At 47.8% G+C, this 21,123-nt stretch overlaps 1 protein-coding gene and 1 pseudogene across 5 annotated transcripts in view; both read right to left on the bottom strand.

The window, feature by feature from the left end:
• Positions 1-21,123, bottom strand: part of Lrig1 (leucine rich repeats and immunoglobulin like domains 1) — a 146,191-nt gene that overhangs the window by 58,929 nt on the left and 66,139 nt on the right. For all 5 annotated transcript variants that reach the window (XM_045136105.1, XM_045136106.1, XM_045136107.1 and 2 more), the window contains exon 2: positions 3,716-3,787. In XM_045136105.1, the coding sequence (XP_044992040.1) occupies positions 3,716-3,787 (72 nt within the window). The remainder of the gene's footprint in view (positions 1-3,715; positions 3,788-21,123) is intronic.
• LOC123455417 lies at positions 13,397-13,495 on the bottom strand (annotated as a pseudogene).

Here is a 21,123-nt window from a genome sequence, read left to right as displayed (position 1 = left end):
CAGAGAGGGGCTACTTCTCAGGAGGGGAGGTCATTAAGGATGGGGTTTTAACTCAGAGGGGCTGGGTTTTCCTACCCCAAATGATTTTCAGCATGTCACTTAACCTTGCTATGCCTTAATTTCCTCACTTCAGAAAGGTGAAAACCAGTTTCACAGAATTCCACAGGTTTTGGCAGAACCCAGCTGAAATAAACCCAGGAGTTGAGGACATAAATGCACATGGGAAAGACCTACCAGGTAGCTCTAACACCCCAGTGTTTCAGCTCTCCCTAAATATGCAACCATCACAGTCCAGAGTGTACAGCATGTGATGTGGCCGGTCGACCCCCGAGACCTGAGGTAGAGCAGAGAAACGGGGCTGGCTGGCGGGGCTCCCGGGCCCAGCAGCACTCAGGGCAGGGGCCTGGGAGCACGGGCGGGCGGCATAGTGGGCATGCTCTGCGCTCGCCGAGGGAAGCATAAACAGCCGCTGATTATAGAGGACCAGGCGTCCAGTGGGGGGGCACTCCCTAGTGGGCTTTGCTGTGGGCAGTGAGGATCATGTGGCTTAGAAACAGCTGCAACAAGTGTCCCGTGTCATCAGGGGCCTCCAGAGGGCTGGCTCGCTCTCTAAGCAGACCACAGTGTTATGTGGCTCGAGGGCCTGGACAATGAAACCACGCTAAGCCTCCACCGGGCCTGCACAGTGAGGAAGGAAGCCGGATGTCTTTCTCTGACCAGGATGAGGCGGTCACAATGGCAGTAAGTTCAACTTGGAGGCTAATACACTTGGCTTGGGGGCTGCAGGGCTCCAAAGGCAGACAGCCACAGCACTGACAATGTGACAGAGCCAAGTGAGAACCAGAACCAAAGGGCAAGAATCAGACCTCAAATCCAGCCCTGTCTGCTGCCAAGATGACCAGGTCCCAGGTCAGTGGCCGTGAGGGTCTCTGTGCCACACCCCACACTCAGAAGGCCCTGCAGCCCCTAAGTGCAGGACAAGATAGGGATGGCACAATGCTGCCGAGAGCTTGCTCGGCCATGGGGCACAGGCTCTTCCAGACGTGGAGCAGGAGCAGACTTACAGACATCCAGAAGCAAAACTAAACGGAAGAGCAGCTCAAAGAGCAGTGACGGGGAGTGATCAACACAGACCGACTCTCCTGAGGACTGCTACATCTGAGTAACAGGACACCATGTATGCTAATAGAGTGTCTTCTTTAAGTATCAAAGTGAATGCAAACAGAACCCATGGTGACAACCAAGGTGGATCGGGAATCGCTTCTGGTTAGAGAAGCTTTTCTTTTCAGATGGCGGTGACCACTTGGGAGACTCAAAACTCACTGAGGTGCTCAGAACAGAGTGGAGTGCTCAACACTAAGTGAGACATCTCTATCACACCCTCCATGACACAGGGACCTCTGCAGAAGAGGGGTAGAAAGAAAAAGAGAGGGTGGAAAGTAAGAGGCAAAGGAAGGGGAAGAGTCTTTGCAATACTGTCTTCCAGACACAAAGTGACCTTGACATTCACGACCTCAGTGGCTCACATGACCTACAGAAGACCTGCTTAATAGAAGTGGAAAAAGTAACAACAAAACAGGAGAGAGACTAGTTATAAAGAAGAAGGGATTCAGTGGAAGAGGTATAGGGGAGGAAGAAAAGTAGGGATGGTGGGGAGGGACGATGATCCTGGTGTATTGTGTATATGTGTATATGTGTATATGTATGGAGGTTGTCAAGCAAAAGTTTAAAAATAAAAGATGTGTCAGCAAGAGCCCTGGCATCTGAGGTGAGAGGTGAGAAGGCAAGGATCAGAAATGGACTCTTTCTTGATTCGGTTTGCATATTTTGCTCACTGTAGTCATTTTGAAATTCATTTTGATTTTCTATTAATAGTGCATTAAAATATCCATTATATTATTTTTATTTGTGCATGCCTAGGAGAAAGAACATAGGTGTGCCAGAGCCTCCTGCTGTTGCAAACAAACTCCAGATGCATGTGCCTCTTTGTACATCTAGCTTTACATGGGTACTGAAGAATCAAACCCAAGTCACTAGGCTCATGCAAGAAGTGCCTTTAACTGCTGAGCCATCTCTCCAGCCTTACATATCCATTATCCTGATGGCTGAGATTCAGTATCCTTGTTATACCTGTGGCTAACCCAACCCCATTCCTGTGTTGACTCATTAGATCCAAGACAGCATCTGGCGCAGAGCAGAGGCTCCAATAAATGCAAATGACAGCTTGACAGATGCCCCAGAAGCATCCCAACTTTAACTCCATCCAATTCTAAATCCCAACAGGGCATAGCATTTGAATAAATACATCACCGCAAGCAAGGAAGATATCCTGGATCAAAGGGCAGCACCAGACCCTGGGTGACTGTGACAGGCCAAATAATGGCAGAAACCCCTGAGAGAGGCATCTAACTGTACTCACAGAGCCTTTAAAGAGGTGGGGAAAGGACTGAGGATGTATGTAGCCTGCTTGCAGCACTGGGTCTAATCACCACAGGGGTGATCCCAGTATAGTAGTGTGCTTACAAGGGTATACTGTTCAGTAGGTGTTCATAATGCCTCGGCTGGCATGACTTTTATGAGCTTCTGTAAAGTCCCTTTGGAGGTTAAATTCCCAGTAACTCTAACACCCATGTCAAAGCAGAATTACTCGTTTTGAGATGAAGAAAGACTGAAGCCTGCATCAAAAGACACGGCAAGAGGCAACGAGCCTGTGGCCCACAGCAGTAATGCCTGCCCTGCTAGGCATGATTCCTAGGAAACACAACAGGTAGTCTGGCACCAGCTGCCACCACTGACCAAGCTGCCCACCTCTGTGGGAACTGCAGGGCACACCACACAGGTGTGTTGCTCCAGTTATTCCGACTTCCACAGGGAGGGTGCTTGTTACACAGCCAGGTTTACACCCAGCCTTCAACAGGGATGTCCAATAACCCCAGCCTACTGCACTGTAGACACACCCTTCAGAGAACCAAGAGGCCACTGTGCAGAGCAACTAGTATAAAACAGGGCCCTCTTTATCCATGGGGGTCATAGTCTAAGACCCTAGTGGATACCAGAAATCACGGGTAGTACCAAGCCCCAAATGCTATGTTTTTCCCATCCACACAGATCAGGATAAAATTTAATTTGTAAATCAAGCATAGCAAGAGATTAACAGAGAGACTGATTAACAATAAGCAGTGAAAAGGTACACTGTGGTAACAGTTAAGTGAGTGCAATCTTTCTCCTCACTCAAACTCATACTGTTTCCATCTTAAAGGAACTTTCCTGTTCCTCTAACTAGCTACACCACTGCTTTGGGGACCATTCTCAGGTAAAGCTAGTGTCGCCAGAACTTAAGGACCATCAGGATGTCCACCTGAGACCTGAGCTGTCTACTAGTGACAACAGCAGGTCACTAACAGCAGGTGACAGACTCCGAGAACACACTGACAATGGGCAGGTTTATGACCTGGAGCAAAACTGCTCCACTCTACTCATTGTAATGCACCATTTAAGTTTACAAATTGTGTATTTCTGGAATTTCCCACACAATCATTTTGGTTGGCCCTGGGCAACTGCTACCATGGAAAAGGAGGTCTGACCACAGTGCCATTCACAGGCTCACACCAGGAGCTGAGAAAGTGAGAACAGTGCAAAATCAAAGGGTTTTTCCTCAAAAGCTCTTTGTCTCTCCCCTCCCACCCTGGCCACAGATCTGGAGACAGGTACTCACACTTCCTGGAGATTCGGCAAGTCCTCACAATCAGCAGGGTCTATTTCAGAAAGTTTGTTGTAACTCAGGTTTCTGGTAAAGGAGAGAGGGAAATAATTACATACACACATACAAACAAGCCTACCTGCATACACATCCATTCATTCATACTCATCTACCACACATAACCCAACCGGAAGCCATCTTGTCATCCCCTAAGTCCATCACAGTCCTGAATACATCAACCCAAGCCCTCTCCACCACGTCCCATCTTGTGCATGGTTCTAAGTCACACTAATACTGAGATTCACAGAGGCGCTCCGCTGCCCACCTACTTCACAAGCACACAAGCGGTGAGAGAAAGGCTAGGACCATCCAGACCCCTGAGGCAGGGTGGGGGTGGTCAAGAGCATTTCCATCAGTGCCATCTAAGTACCTAGCAATGTTTTATCTACATTTCTGTCCCAGTCCAGATGACTCAAACCTTATCAAGTCCAAGGCTTCCCCCGCCCTCACTTAAGAAGACTCTGTGATCTTTCTCAAGAGAAAGAAAGGCAGAGCTCCTGTATAACAGGAGGGGGTCTCCAGAAATGGTATTTTAGGAAACCATGTAAGTACAGCAGAAAGCTCTGGGTCCTGAGCAGATAATCCCTCAGTACCATCTCTAATGGCTTTTTTCTGAAGGCCTCACGCGAGGCCATGCTGACCCCAAGCTCATTCTGTAGCCCGAGTTGGCCTTGAGCTCATGGCAATCCTCCTGCCTCAGCCTCACAGTACTAGGATAAAAGGTGTGTGCCTTTATGTCTTAAAAATTATTTTTGTTTCTTTACCTGCATGCATATGTGTGGAGGGAGGGAGGCATAGCAGGGCCTCTTGCCCCTGCAAAGAACACCAGACAATTGGCCACGTTCGGTGTCTAACTTGTGTGGGTAACTTTGGACTTGAACCTGAGCTGGCAGAGTTTGTACACTAACTGCTGAGTAATCTTTCAGCTCATTAATGGGTTTTTTGTTTTTGTTTTTCGAGGTAGGATCTTGCTCTAGCCCAGGCTGACCTTGACTTTACAGAGATCCTTCTACCTCAGCATCCCTCCCAAGTCCTGGGATCAAAGGTGTGTGCCGACACACTTGATTTTTTATTGTTGTTGTTTATTTGTATTTATTTATTTAAGAGCAACAGACAGAGAGAGAAAGAGGCAGCGAGACAGAGAGATTGAGAGTGGGCGCGCCAGGGCCTCCAGCCACTGCAAACGAACTCCAGACATGTGCGCCCCCTTGTGCATCTGGCTAACGTGGGTCCTAGGGAATGGAGTCTCGAACCGGGGTCCTTAGGCTTCAAAGGCAAGTGCTTAACCGCTAAGCCATCTCTCCAGCCCACACTTGATTTTTTTAATGTTCTACTAAAGCATTACCATAAAGCAGGAGTAAAGAAGGAGAGACAGGAGTGTTGTCCCCTCATGTCTAAGCCAGAGGTTCTCAATCTGACTCCCCCCAGTACATTTGGCAATGTGCAGAGCAAGGGTGTCCAACCTTCGGCTATTGAGTCATTTTGATGTCATCTACAAATGTGTCAGGCTGCCTCAAAGCCATTCTGGAATGCATGCGGTGCACGGCTGCAGGGTGGATGCACCTAGTCTAGAGACATGTTTGGTTGCCTGGGCTGTAGTGGGGTGATGGTACTGGTGTCTGATGGGTAAAAGCCATGGATGGTCGTAAGCATCCCACCATGTGCAGGCAACAGTGTCCCACAACAGCAACATCCAGCCCTAAGGCTCAATACCAGCCAGAGATGAATGAGGACTCCCGGTACCTACACTGAAAACGGCTCCAACGCACAGAGCTCTCCAGGACTCAGAATCCTAAAGCTACTCGTAGGCACAGTGCAGTGTTCTTACCACCCATGAGTCATACTGGCAACGACAGCCACACGGGACAAGAAGAGTGTTAAGTGGTACTTTGGGTCGATGTCCTCTGCATGACATCCACCCTCCATCACCAACTCAGAGGCAGACGGAGCAAACTAGACAATGTCCATCCAATCAGCGTGGCATCTCTAATCCTGGACTTAATACAGGCCAGCTCCACCTGTCAGGAGCAGGAACCACTCTAGGTGACCACATTGCTCTTGGGGCCTGCCAGAGAAGTTGACTCGGCCCTTTGTGTGCACAGGAAAGGTTAACATTTTTCATCTCAACTATTAATTCCATTGACATTACAGCCAATTAACAGCACTACTAGCCATGAGTTTAGCATCTGTCTCTCTAAAGAGTCGCATAAACGGCAGCTATCTTTTAAACTTACTCCAGAGACACTTCAATCAATACTAACCTAGAGCTGATAGTCATTTTCTAGTGAACTCAAAGACATTCATCTAAATAAAAGTCAGACTGCATTCGAAACTAATGGCCCATCTGTGCCCATGGCACAGCCTGAATTAAAAGCAATTTGTCCAGAGATTAAGTTACCATAAAGATTGAAGGTGGTAATTTTTTAAACCACACACTAAAGTCAAGTACAAGCTTGCCTGTGCTTGGGGGGATATTTATAAATGAGTACTTAGAAAACAACAGGTTAGACCTGGGAAAGGAAATGCACTGAGAGAATTCCCTAGTCAGAAGAAAAGGACAAAAACAACCCTAGATGGACTAGAGGTCCTTCTATTTTGAGCAGATTGTCACGCGGGGTGAGGACATTGTCTCTGGGGCATGAGCTTAGGAGACTGTGAGTGACATCGTCACAGGTGACGGGAGTGGCTGAGCTGGTGGAGGCTTCGAAGCCAAGAAAGACTAGCAGGCAAACGAGGTCAGGCCACACTGGAGCGTGCCCACCCGCTGGCCCATGAATCAAGAGGCACTTGCCGCTTGGCTCCAGATACAGACCACAGCTAACCAAGCTCACCTTTCTGGAGACGTTCAAATTCTGAATTCTTAAGAGAAATCTTTTCAATTCTTGAAAAAAAAAAAAAAGTAACCCAAGAAACTATAAATGGGCCAAACAAAGCCAGTTTGCTGACCACATCTGGCTTGAGGTATGCCAGCTGTGACCGGCTCATCCCGCTGCACATGTTGCGGGGCCGGAGCCGGGGCTTCAACCGATCTGCAGTTCTCTGCTGGCTCCACACAGAGTCTGGGAGATGAAATCATTTCCCTCCCTGTCACCCCACAAATGTTCTGTTCTCTAGCAAGTGAGAAGAAAACAATTGAGACCCCCTCTGCCCCCACACACTTGTCTTTCCTAAAAGAAAAGAAATGATGCCACCCCAACCTCATGCCATCCAGAGCCAAGGAGCATCAATACCTTGCTACAAGACAACGCACAGCCACCATGTCAGACACTCTGTGGAAATGCTGGCCCTCCCTGCATCAGCCTGGCTTCTCTGAACCAGGAGACACATGGATCTGTGCAAGTGCAGGGACTGCCTAGAAAGGACAGTGCTTCTCCCAAGAGCACCTGTGGGCTGCACAGGGGGAAGGTGGTCAAGCTCATGTTCCTTGGTACAGTTTTCACATTTGGCTTCCAGGTTGGAGAAGCCATTCTGACATGACACCTGAGTAATAGCTTACCCTACTCGCCCCGTTAATATATCAGGAAGGGAAATCTGCGCAGATGCCTTAGGATGAGGCCAGGCTTCCACTGTGGTGAAATGTATACAATGTAGAATTTGTCATTTTAAACATGGGTAAGTGTGCTGCTCAACAGCCACACGCACATTCACACAGCTATGCGCCCGTCACCACCACCTGTGATGAGAACCTCTCAAGGCTGGAGAGATGGCTCAGCACGCGCACATTCACACAGCTCTGTGCCCGTCACCACCACTTGTGATGAGACCCTCTCAAGGCTGGAGAGATGGCCGAGCACACTCACATTCACACAGCTCTGCGCCCGTGACCACCACTTGTGATGAGAACCTCTCAAGGCTGGAGAGATGGCTCAGCACACGCACATTCACACAGCTATGCGCCCATCACCACCACCTGTGATGAGAACCTCTCAAGGCTAGAGAGATGGCCGAGCACACGCACATTCACACAGCTATGCGCCCGTGACCACCACTTGTGATGAGAACCTCTCAAGGCTGGAGAGATGGCCGAGCACACGCACATTCACACAGCTCTGCGCCCATCACCACCACCTGTGATGAGAACCTCTCAAGGCTGGAGAGATGGCCGAGCACACGCACATTCACACAGCTCTGCGCCCGTGACCACCACTTGTGATGAGAACCTCTCAAGGCTGGAGAGATGGCCGAGCACACGCACATTCACACAGCTCTGCGCCCATCACCACCACCTGTGATGAGAACCTCTCAAAGCTGGAGAGATGGCCGAGCACACGCACATTCACACAGCTCTGCGCCCGTGACCACCACTTGTGATGAGAACTTCTCAAGGCTGGAGAGATGGCTCAGCACACGCACATTCACACAGCTCTGCGCCCGTCACCACCACTTGTGATGAGACCCTCTCAAGGCTGGAGAGATGGCTCAGCACGCGCACATTCACACAGCTATGTGCCCGTGACCACCACTTGTGATGAGAACCTCTCAAGGCTGGAGAGATGGCCGAGCACACGCACATTCAAACAGCTATACGCCCATCACCACCACCTGTGATGAGAACCTCTCAAGGCTAGAGAGATGGCCGAGCACACGCACATTCACACAGCTCTGCGCCCGTGACCACCACTTGTGATGAGAACCTCTCAAGGCTGGAGAGATGGCCGAGCACACGCACATTCAAACAGCTATACGCCCATCACCACCACCTGTGATGAGAACCTCTCAAGGCTAGAGAGATGGCCGAGCACACGCACATTCACACAGCTATGTGCCTGTCACCACCACTTGTGATGAGAACCTCTCAAGGCTGGAGAGATGGCTGAGCACACGCACATTCACACAGCTATGTGCCCGTCACCACCACTTGTGATGAGAACCTCTCAAGGCTGGAGAGGTGGCTCAGCACACGCACATTCACACAGCTCTGCGCCCGTCACCACCACTTGTGATGAGACCCTCTCAAGGCTGGAGAGATGGCCGAGCACACGCACATTCACACAGCTCTGCGCCCGTGACCACCACTTGTGATGAGAACCTCTCAAGGCTGGAGAGATGGCTCAGCCATTCAGCATGTGCTGGCGAGCACGAGCACGGGCGTGCCAGTCCCCGTAAGCAACCAGGAGCAGCAGTGCGTGCCTGTGAGCCCAGTGCTGGGCAAGTAAGGGGGGCTCCCTGGGGCATGCTGCCCAGCTAGGCTAGCTGTGGTCATGAGGCCCAGGTTCAGAGGAAGACCTGGTAGACCCAGACTCTGTCGCTGTCTCTCTGTCCTCACAAATTAAATAAATAAAATTACTTAAAAAATATATAAGGTGGTGGGCTGGAGAGATGGCTTAGCAGTTATGGTGCTTGCCTACAAAGCCAAAGGACCCAGGTTTGAATCTCCAGGATCCACATAAGCCAGATGCACAAGGGGGAGCAGACGTGTGGAGATTGCTTGCAGTGGCTAGCAGCTCTGGTGCACCCATTCCCTCTTTCTCTCCCTGCCTATTTCTCCTTCTCAAATAAGTATATAGAAATAAAATATTTTTAAAAATAAGGTGGTGATTGAGTTAGACAGAGAAATCAGCCTCTGGCCTGAGCACGTATACACACCCACACACAAGAACTCTCTACCCATTAAACACAGCCTCCATGTTCATCCCAGAGTGTTTTGGCTGCTTTCTGCAGTATTCTACTGTCTCTACAAACCTATCACTCTAGCACCTCATGTAAGTCAGTAAATATCTGTCCTTTTTTTTTTTTGGTTTTTCGAGGTAGGGTCTCACTGTAGTCCCAACTAACCTGGAATTCACGATGTAGTCTCAGGGTGGCCTTGAACTCACAGCAATCCTCCTACCTCTGCCTCCCACCTGGCATGTTGTTGTTTTTAATCTATCTTATTTCTCTAACACAATGCCTTCAAGGTTCAGGTACCTAACACGTGTGGGGAGTTTCATTCTGATGACTTGAGTATTTCTTTGCGTGAACCTACATCTGCCTTATCTATTACTGAAGGCAGACATCTGGGCTGTTGCTACTTTTGTCGACTAATCAAAGCTGCTATGAACACTGGTATATTTTTTCCAAACTTTTACTGTTTTTTTTTTCTATGCATACTAACAACATCCATTTCTCAACAGAGTTAAGGAAATGCACTTAGCCCAAGGAAACAGCAGAAAGGGGTGTGAATTCTCACTTTAGATCCCTAGAACAGTCAAGAATTAGTCAGTAGTCTTTGGAGAGGCCTTTCCTGCAGGTGGGCACCGCTGTGCACACTCATCTACAGCATCACGCATGTCCAGAGCATGATCGCCCCTTCCCAGCCTGACATCTGAGTGGATCCTCATTGGAAGTTTCGTACTCTCCTGTCGAGACAATTCATCTGTCAGCAGGACAGATGCTGTCACAAGCACTGCTGCACCTTTCAGCAGCAAAGCCTCGGGAAGAAGGAGACCTCGGGGACGGCGCTCCTGCCAGCTGCAGCTTTCACTAAACATCTTGTCAGCCACTGTCATAACACAAGTTCCCTGTTCCCACACAAAGGGTGCGCAGATCTTTGAACAACTGAGCCAGCCATAGGTATTATTTTGGCTAATCTGCTGAAAGATGACCATACAGGCTGCAGAAAGGCTCAAGTTTTCACCAGGCGTGTCTGAAAAGCAAATTGTTTAACAGAGCTCCATAGCACTCAGCTCACCAAGCATGTTTCCCAACAAAACCCCGTCCCGAGCCCACACAATTTCAATAGCTAAGAAATCCCCACAATTACCTAAACCCAGCCACTAGTCACCGGCTGTTTCTATTTGATGTACTGCGTATGACATAAAATTTGAGTCAGCTCCATAGTAATATTTTCATATTTCCTGCAGGACAACGGTAGGGCATTAAGGGTTTGTTAAATCATACAAGATCTAAATCCTAAGGTAAACCAATAGTTGTTTATAAATGATTAATCAACAAATATTCCACCTAAAACATGTTGTATGTCAAAAGTGAATCCCAGGTAGGCTTGCCTGGCACGCAGGAGGCCCTGCCCCCAACACCAGACAGAAAAATAACAATAGCAAAATAAAGTAGGGCCATGTATAGTTCAGTGGTTGAGCACTTGCTTGGTATGAGGAGGTTTTGTGCCCCTGCCCCCAAAGGTAGGGTCTCACTCTAGCCCAGGCTGACCTGGAATTCATTATGTAGTCTCAGGTTGGCCTCGAACTCACAGTGACCCTCCTACCTCTGCTTCCTAAGTGCTGGGATTCACCTAGCTCTGCAGAGGATTTCTGATTCCCCAGCACTACAAAATAATTACAAAAATAATAAATCTGTTACCTAACAATTAAAGACTTTTGTTGAAAATGTGGTAAAAATGTGCACTGATACTAACTCAAGTCCCTTTGGCTTTTTTTCTTTTTCAGACATGATCTCATGTAGCCCAGGGTAGCCTCCAACTTGCTATGTAGCTCACAATGATCTTGAACTCCTGACCCTACTTCCCAAGTGCTGGGAGCACCACCAGGCCCAGCTCACAAAGTTCTGAGTCATAGCTCAGGTCCCAGGAAGACAGCTTTGAATAAAAACTGCCCTGGGTGTAATTCTATAGGCTTAATCAGTATTTACATAATCTGGCCAGCACCTTCCTGGATTACAGCCTGAACCACATGCTACAAATTTGGCAAATGTTCTTCAAACCTTGTGAACAATAATTCATTGACTTCTTGGAACTTGAGGGACAAAAAGTTCCGTTTACTTTTGAGTAAGCTGTGTGAGGAAATAACCCTACTTCATCAGACAACACAGTTAGCAACCCCCGGGCAAGGCAGGAGGCTCAGGCCTCCCCAGGCCAACTCCCTGTGACGAGGGAGCGCTGCTGTGCTTTCCGAGTGTAAGGAGCTGGTCCCAACCCTGTCACAAGCATTCCCTGAGGACTGAGGCTATCTGTTGCAGTTTGGTTTCCAGGCCAGTCTACTTCCCATTCTCCAGCTCTGGCTGGGCTCCTGGACATCAGCATTTTGCACAATTTAAACTCTCCCTGCTAAAATGAGTGTTACAGTTGGAGAAACTGTAGCGGTAACCCATGACTAATGAGTCTCAACAGGTGCCCAAGGCTGGAGTACCACCAGCTCCAGCCATCACCTCTTCCTCCCCTAGGATCGCAGTGTTGGTCACCCAGGAACTACCGTGGAAGGCAGCTGGGCTCACACCAGCACAGATTCAAAACTAGTCCTTTCTAGAATTCCAGGAGCACAAGTGAGGAAGAGCATGTGACCTACTAAAGCTATTTAATCGCTAAAATGTTAAGGCTGTTTCTACTGCATTTTTACTTTCTGGGAAATTATATGTAGGACACATCAAATTTCAATGAAAACACCACATTATGCTCCCAAGACCCATGTTGCAAGGTTTTATTTATTTATTCATTTTGGTTTTTCAAGGTAGGGCCTTGCTGTAGCCCAGGCTGACCTGGAATTCACTATGTAATCCCAGGCTGGTCTTGAACTCACAGCATTCCTCCAACTTCTGCTTCCCAAGTGCTGGAATTAAAGGTGTGCACCACCACACCTGGCTATTGTGACAAGGTTTTATGAGAGCAAGACACCTTAAGTCCTAGACCATCATATGTCCTTACCTGATTCTCTAATGTGGATGCCTTCCCGTGGCTAACCAAAATCCACAACTCAACCAACAGCTAACACACAGTAAAGTCTATATTAAGAATGATAGGGGTTAGGGAGATAACTCAGTGGTAAGAGTACCTGCCATACATGCTTGATTGAGTTCAATTGACTAGCACCACACAAACGGCTGGTGAACTCCAGTCCTGGGGGAGGGCTCTGTGCAGAACCTGCAGTTTGCTGGCCAGTGTGACCAAAAACTGCAACTCTGGGTTCAGTGAGAGACTCCATCTCGAGGAAGCAAAACAGGAGGGGGGACAGAGGACACCTGACGTTCTCCTCTGGCCTCTACATGCATGCGTCTGGGGTGCACACACCTGCAAATACTACACATGCGCATGCACACACCTGCATGCATCTGGGGTGCACACACCTGCAAATTCTACACACACACACATGTGCACACACCTGCAAATACTACACACACGCATGTGCATGCAGAAAAGAAAAAAGAACTTAAACTAGAATTCTTCTTCTGGCACAGTCACCCAAAAACTCTCACTAAAGAAGATTTTTTTCCTTCAGTAAGTCACAATCACATAATCCCTGAGCTGAGGCTTAGCAGTGGAACACACTATCAATAAAATGGAAAGTAACTAGACATCCAACACAATATACATAACTCATTCTGTGAGCATCTGGTCAATTATATTTCTGAAAATAATTGAGTCACCTTTCAATTTCCTTTGTTAATATTTTATTTGAGAGGTGGGGAGATAGAATGAGTGAGCCCAAGCCTCTTGTGTGACTCTGTACATCCACCTTATGTGGGTACTGGGGAATTGAACCTAGGCTGGTAGGCTTCACATTCAAGTGCCTTTAAGGGCTGAGCCATCTCCCCAGCTCAGTTATTCCAAGTTCTGAAAATGTTACTCAGGCCATCCTCCATACAAATGAGGAAAGCAGATGACTCAAACAGAGACAGCATGAAATTAATACCTATTTTCACTTTAAAATCAGCTCAATTATTCAAATTGGCCTCTGAAATCTTTTTCTTTTAAATATGGAACGCTTCACTAATTTGCATATCATCCTTGTGCAGGAGTCACACTAAATATCGTTCCAATTTTAGTATATGTGCTGCCTAAGTGAGCACAACTGAAGTCTTTTTTAATCTATTTTGCACATATGTGTGTCAGTGGACATGCCAAAGACTCCTCCTGTGCACATGTGGCTTTACATGGGTGCTGGGGAATTGAGCTTAGGCCAGTAGGCTTTGCAAGCAAGTGCTTTTAACCACTGAGCCATCTCTCCAGGTCTGAAGTATATCCCTGAACCCGGCCTTCTGAATTCTCAACTCGGATGTTATCTCATCCCTGTCTCAATAACTGAATCAGAATTTGTATGTGCTCTACCTTAATAGTTTACACATCATGCCCATAGTTAATTTTATCCAAATACACATCTTTTTTTCTCCACTATGAAATATAACATTTGTGCATTTGCCAACAATGTAGCCTTTCTGTGACAAATTCTGATATAAATTAGGAAAAGATCTTGTCCATGGCAGTAAGATTACAAGTTACTGGTCATGCTGGGCTCCTAACCCAATAAACACAACCAAACGCTCTCATACAGCAAGCACCCCACCCACTGTGGAACACCAGAATTTGCAAACTGGCATCATTGTTTCTAACTGGATGGTGTTATAAAAACTCACAAACAGGGCTGGAGATATGGCTTAGTGTTTAAGGCATTTGCCAGCACATGACCCTAGTTCAATTCCCCAGTACCAACGTAAAGCCAGAGGCACAAGGTGGCACATATGTCTGGAGTTTGAGTTCATTTGCAATAGCTAGAGGCCCTGATGAACCCATTCTCTCTCTCTCTCTCCCTGTCTGTCTCTCTCTCAAAAGAAAAAAAAAAAGGTCAGCCAGGTGTGGTGGTGCACGCCTCTAATCCCAGCACACAGGAGGCAGAGGCAGGAGGATCACTGAGTTCAAGGGCACCTTGAGACTCCATAGTGAATTTCAGGTTAGCCTGAGCTAGAGTGAGACCTTACCTCAAAATACAAAAAACAAACAACTCACAAACACATGTTTCTGCTTCTCTTGAATATAACCACAGCTACATACACTCAGCAAGCAGCCCTGGCCACAGGCCTCACTACCCCTGTGGTCCCCAAGCCCTCTACAGCACTCATTAGTGGCATGTGCTTGGACCCTAGCTGAGTCTGACACTCCCAGCATGGGTAACACTGAGTCCAGAGGACATCCAGCGCAAGGCAGATCGACTGTGATGAGAAAGATTTATCAAAAACGCTGAGACAGAAGAAAAGTGGAGGAGGAGCTTGTTTTGTGAGGGGAAGTCCTAGAGGAAGAGGCCGGACAAGCAGGAAGCCATGGAGCACACAGGAAAGCGAGTCCATCCAATGGCCGTGGGGTCAGCAGCTCGGAGAGAGGGAGCGGCAGGGGCACTGGCCTCAGATCAAGGTGGCAGAGGGTAGCCCAGCACTGCTGGCTCACAGCCCAATAAGCAGCAAGTGAAGGGTCACACATATCCTAAACAAATCTCAGGGTCAAGACCCTCACGACTGCTGACCTACAGGGCTGTTAAACGCCTGCAGAAACACACGTTTCTCCTTGTCCTCCCACACAAATGCTGTGATTTAAATCACCTTGCTCAGAGGGTTTTCTCCCCATCACTGAAGACGGCAAGCACCTGCTTTCTGTGGTCTTAAAATGGGAGATTCTAGGCTCTGTTTGGCTAAAGAGAGATGAAGTAATTAGGTGTAGTATGCTTCTGTTACTTTTAAGCATGCATGATGGAAATTTAGCACCAGGGAGAAGCACACACATTTCTTCTAACAGTCACTTGTTAGCATAGTCTACGCACCATTAACCTACAGATTAACTAATTTAATGAAGGGGGCACTGCAGCCCACCAGCTCCACATGGACCAATGCTTGACAAACACACAGCACACACGCAGGGGTCAGCCAGCTGCCTGTGACAGTCCTGAGCCTCCCACGACACACCACCCGAGAAGCATCAGTGACTGTCAACAGCAAGAAGGTGCCCAGAGAAGGGCTTCAAGGGATCTAGCAGTGGGGGTGGGAGGGAGAGGAAGGAGCAGAGACAGAACACCTTGCACTCTGTGGCCGGAGTCCATCCTTTAGTTAAACAGGATTTTGCAGACTCGTTACTTAACAGTGGCACCAGCCTCACTGTTCTACAGAACATAGCGGGCACTTCATGACCTCAAGGTGGCCCTGCAGGCCTGAGGTACAAACTCCACAGGGAGAACAAGGGGGCATGTGCTGGACCTGAGGGACTCACTTCTGAGCACCTGCTCCAATGTTAGCAGTGATCCCAATTAAAGGATGGAGGAGGATTCTCTGAAGCCCTATGTTCCACTGAGGCAGAAAACAGAAACTGTTGCCTCTGACATAGCGAAAACAAGCTGGGCCAAAGGGACATAAGGTGAGGGAATGAGTGAGGCTGAGAAAAAAAGACACATTAACCTAGCAGACAAATTTGGATTCCTTAGTTCTGAGTGCTGTTGTAAGTCCAGCGAATCCTCCATACCTGGAAGCTAGAAGCATACACTGTCAGGAGTAGCTTCCTATAGAGAGACCAAATGAAAACGCAGTGTTTCATGCGTGCGTGCGTGCGCACATGTGTGTGATGAGAAGCTGATTTCCTCAATCACTCTCCACCTTATTCTCTGAGACAGGGTCTCCCACTAAACCTAGAGCTCACTGCTTCAGCTAGACTAGCTAGCCAGAGAGCCCCCAGGACCTCCATCTCTGCCTCCCCCAGCATATAGCACAACACCCAGCATTTTACATGGGGACTGAACATCTGAACTCAGGCTCTCATGCTTGTATAGCAAATACTTACCCACTAAGCCATATCCCCAGGCCACAATGTGTTTCTTTAAAATGTGATTCAGGCACTTGCCTGCAAAACCAAAGGATCCAGGTTCTATTCCCCAGGACCCACGTACTGCCAGATGCACAAGGTGGCACGTGTGTCTGGAGTTTGTTTGAAGCAGCTACAGGCCCTGGCGTACCCATACTCTACTTGCCTCTTTCTCTTTCAAATAAATAAAAATAAGATACTTTAAACATATTTTTATTTATTTGCAAGCATAAAGAGAGAGAGAGGGAGAGACGAGAGACGAGAGACAGAAAGAGAGAATGGGTGCACCAGGGCCTTCAGCCACTGCAAACAACTCCAGATGCATGTATCTCTTTGTGCATCGTGGGTACTGGGGAGTCAAACCCAGGTCTTTAGGCTTTTCAAGCAAGCACTTTAACCACTGAGCCATCTCCCCAGCCCCCAAATAAAAATTTTTTTTTTTTAAATTTTAAAATGTCATTCAGCCTTAAAATTCACTAAGTGTGGGCATACAGAGGAAAGATGAAAACTAGCAACCTTGTGAGCAGCTCACTGACTGCGTGGCTCAGACATCAGAACTTAACTGTGCGTGGCCTGCCAGTGCCACAATGGAGCTTTCCCAGCACACCGCAGTGGTTCTCGACCTAGTGCTCAGGGACTTCGCCTCTGTGCCTACACCTGAAACCCCTGAAAGAAAAGCTGCTTCAAATAGAGAGAGAGAAAAAAAAGACTTTCACATAGCCTTATCAGAGGCATTCATGGCCCTAGAATCAGACTGCCCACATTCCAGCAAGTACTCAACTGAGATACCGTGACTCCCTATTCTTTTAAGACTGAAGGTTCCAGGGCTGGAGAGATGGCTCAGTGGTTAAAGCACTTACTTGCAAAGCCAGCTGGCCAGAGTTTACCCAATCTCCACATAAAGCCAGATGCACAAAGTGGTATACACGTCTGGAATATATTTGCTGCACCAAAGGCCCTGGTGTGACTGTTCTGTCTCTCTAAAATAAGGTTCTTAAACATGTTACCTCTGAGAGCGACAGGCATGGATTGACATCAGAATGAGCAAATGCCACCCTGTGCATCTGAGTCACCACCTGCCTTTCCAGGGGCTTTGTAGAACCAGAAACAACAGGGGCATCTGGTGCCTCTTTAACCCTCAACTCTGACAATTCACCTTCTAGCCAATTAAGGAAAATATTAGTAGAAAACCTCATGTTACAGAAATGAATGCCAACAGATTTAAAAAAAATAATAAATCTTGGTGGTGACTCACTTCTGGACATGAGATGATTGGGAGTTTTTCTTCGTTTTTAGAGTAATTAGAAGTAATTTGGCAAGTATGCTTCTGGGCTACAAAAGAACAAGATATGATACACTGCCCCCCCCACACACACACAAACACACACACACGGGAGGAGAAAATCATAGGTTGGTTTAAACAAATATATTTGTACAAACAGCACTGACTTTCATGTATTCAGCATTTCTTTCCTCCCCAACTCCCACAAAGTAGTGGATCTTCAAATGACATCAAATGACAACCTTGTCCTGAGAAAACCCTTGCTGGATGTCCTATTGTCCAAGTGCCATCTCTGCAGGCCTGTGTGAAACCCAAGCAACCAAAATCTACAAAGCAAATGTCAAGCCATGTCTAGGGCTGGAGAGAAGGCTCCGCTCTGTGGGTGGAGTGCCTGCCTGCAGGCATGTGGAAGGCAGGTGAACTGGCCCGTGCCTATGTCATGCTGTGTCCAGTGCAGGAGAGGGAGGCAGAGGCGGAGGACCCCTGGGGCCTGCTGGCTAGCAGCTCTACTCAGCCTGAGAGCTCTAGGCTCAGTGATTAAAAGAAAAAAGACTCAGCAAATACGGTGAAGAGCACTGGACATCGACCTGTGACCTACGCACACACGCACCCAGGCAGAGTTGAACATGCATGCACATTACACGCATGCAGAAAGAAAGCTCCACCTTTACTTCAATTTCCCATGATGCTCTGCATTACATGGATTTAAGTGCAAGGTTCCTTCAAATATTATTTTCTATATAGACCAACATTCTCCCGCTCTTGGATATGCTAACCCTTAAAGGTGAAGATGACTCAAATGCAAAGAGCAAAAACCTAGTATTCAACCAAAAATTAAAGAAACTGGTTTTAGCCGGGTGTGGTGGTGCGGCCCTTTAACCCTAGCTCTAGGAAGGCCGAGGTAGGAGGGTCACCAAGTTTTCAAGGCCGGCTTCAGCTACAGAGTGAGACCCTTCTTCAAAAAACAAAACAAAACAAAAACAGATGGCTGGAGAAATGGCTTAGCAGTTAAGGAGCTTGCCTGCAAAGCCAAAGGACCTAGGTTTGATTCCCCAGGACACACGTAAACCAGATGCACAAGGTGGCACATGGGTCTGGAGTTTGTTTGAAGAGGCTGGAGGCCCTAGCACGCCCATTCATATTATTTTCATTCTCATTCTCTCTCTCTTTCTCCTTCTTTCTCTCAATAAATATAAATAAAATAGTTTTTTTTTAAAAGAAAAAATAGGGCTGGAGAGATGGCTTAGCGGTTAAGCGCTTGCCTGTGAAGCCTAAGGACCCCGGTTCGAGGCTCGGTTCCCCAGGTCCCACGTTAGCCAGATGCACAAGGAGGGCGCACGCGTCTGGAGTTCGTTTGCAGAGGCTGGAAGCCCTGGCGCGCCCATTCTCTCTCTCTCCCTCTATCTGTCTTTCTCTCTGTGTCTGTTGCTCTCAAATAAATAAATAAAAAATTAAAAAAAATATTAAAAGAAAAAATAAAGAAAGGAAAGAAATCTGGGCATGCAGTCTTTAATCCCAGAACTCAGGAGGCAGAGGTAGGAGGATCACTGTGAGTTGGAGGCCAGCCTGAGACTACATAGTAAATTCCAGGTCAGCCTGGGCTACTGGACTAGAGTAAGACCCTACCTTGAAAAACTAGGAAGTCAACAAACAAACAAAAGGAAACCCCTGAATTTACAACTTCTCAAGCATGTAGCTGCTACAGTAACAAAGAGGCACATAAACACCTAGCTGAGTAATTCCAGAAATGCAGTCACAAAAGGTCATGAAAGGCCAGCCATGTGGCCAACAGTTAAGGTTGATGACCTTATTAGCTAAGCTAACTAATGTGGAATCTCAGTCTGTCCATCTTTCCATGGGGCTTTTTTAAAGTGTATGTATGTTGTGAAATGCTTGGTTGAAGCCAGACAGCAAGGATTTTGCATTCTGCAACAGTAAATCGTCATGGAACACTCTAAATCTGAAGGACCCTCTAGTACATTATTTCCTCCATTGGACAGGCAGGAGGCCAGCGGCAATTTCACTGTTTCTGGGTCTGACATGCCTGACAAGATACAAAGTCAGGGCTGACATAACCACAGAATGTCCTAGCATGTCTTACTCTACACAGACTACTTTCCACTACTGAAATATGGAACTTCCTTTTCACTGAAATTGCAAGTGCAAAGAGTCAGATGGTGTGTGAGACTTTATCCTCAAAGATACTGAGCTTCTTTCATGTCGAATGGAAACCTGGCCATGCAACCGTATACTTTTTGGTTTTTCACTCATTCATCCAGGACTCTAAAAAGTGGTCTTCAGCTGGAGAGATGGCTTAGCAGTTAAGACACTTGCCTGCAAAGCCAAAGAACCCAGGTTCAACTCCCCAAGACCCATGTAATCCAGATGCACAAGGGGGCACACACATCTGGAGTTTGTTTGCAGTGGCTGGAGGCCCTGGTGCACCCATTCCCCCCTCCCTCCCTCCCTCCCTCCCTTCCTCCCTCCCTCCCTCTCTCTCTTCCTGCCTATTTCTGTTATCACTCTCTGTCAATTAAGTAGATAAAAATAAAAATGAAAAATATAAAAAAGCAGCCTCGCCTCTTCCTCATGGCTTATGTTCAGCAAGGTGCAGGTGCCACATCTCCTCCGCCCCATGCATCACTTAAGGTTCCAGACCATTTTCTCCTGAAGGATGTGTCTTAAGGAGTTAATCTTAGAGGGCTGGGAGACGACTCAGTGCATGCACATTCAGCAGACGTGATGGTGAGCACCGGAAATCCCACACTGACAGAGATGGGAGATCCCTGGGGCTGCTGGCTAGCAGCCACAGATACTACTTGCCACAGCATCCTGACTGAATAGTGAAACGGAACCTCTGGGCATGAGTCAGCCTTTTAACACAGCTCATCAGCACAGGTGACCAGAGCCCCACCTGCAGGCACCTGGCACGCACTTCTAGGCACTCGGCACTCTGCCACGCGCGAGGGACACAGCTAACCACTGCAGGAGGTCACACCAAACCTGGACACTCCTGGTGGCAGCAGCCCGGTGAACAGCTGCAAGTTCAGGCCACAACCTACTGTGTGATGAGCACACAACCCCCTCCACCAATCAAACCCTTTTGTGGATGATGTAATCAAACCCTCCCGTCAAAGTCTCTGTTCAGCTTGTCCAACCTACAAGTGACTCTAACACGAGTCCTGGGGACAAGAACACACCGGGGGAGAGGCCTGTCTTCCCCACGCTGCATGCTAACCAAGTCAGCTGTGGACTTCTTCAGTGACAGGCTGGCTTGGTTGGGGGTGCAGCCATAGTCTGCACAAAAGACCTTGAGCTACTGACTCCAGATCAGTTCTAACCCCCCACAGGCACTCCCCACCTTTCTCCTCTGGCCCCCACACCTGCCTCTTAAAATCCCATCAAAGCAAACACAAGGCCCTTCAATCCCAGGTCTGGCCGCATGACTCCACAAACCCATGTTGGTGGCTACTTTTATGTGTGGCGAACTCCACAGGAACCAATAAGCCAAGTTCAGATGGGTTTAGGGTGACCTTGCTAGTCCAGGCACAGAGGAATTACCCATTGTCTAACCTCAAG

Source organism: Jaculus jaculus, chromosome 16 (assembly GCF_020740685.1).
Source record: "Jaculus jaculus isolate mJacJac1 chromosome 16, mJacJac1.mat.Y.cur, whole genome shotgun sequence".
In the NCBI taxonomy this organism is placed as follows: Eukaryota; Metazoa; Chordata; class Mammalia; order Rodentia; family Dipodidae; genus Jaculus; species Jaculus jaculus.
Note: the sequence above shows the minus strand (reverse complement) of the source record. Positions and strands in the feature narration are given on the sequence as shown.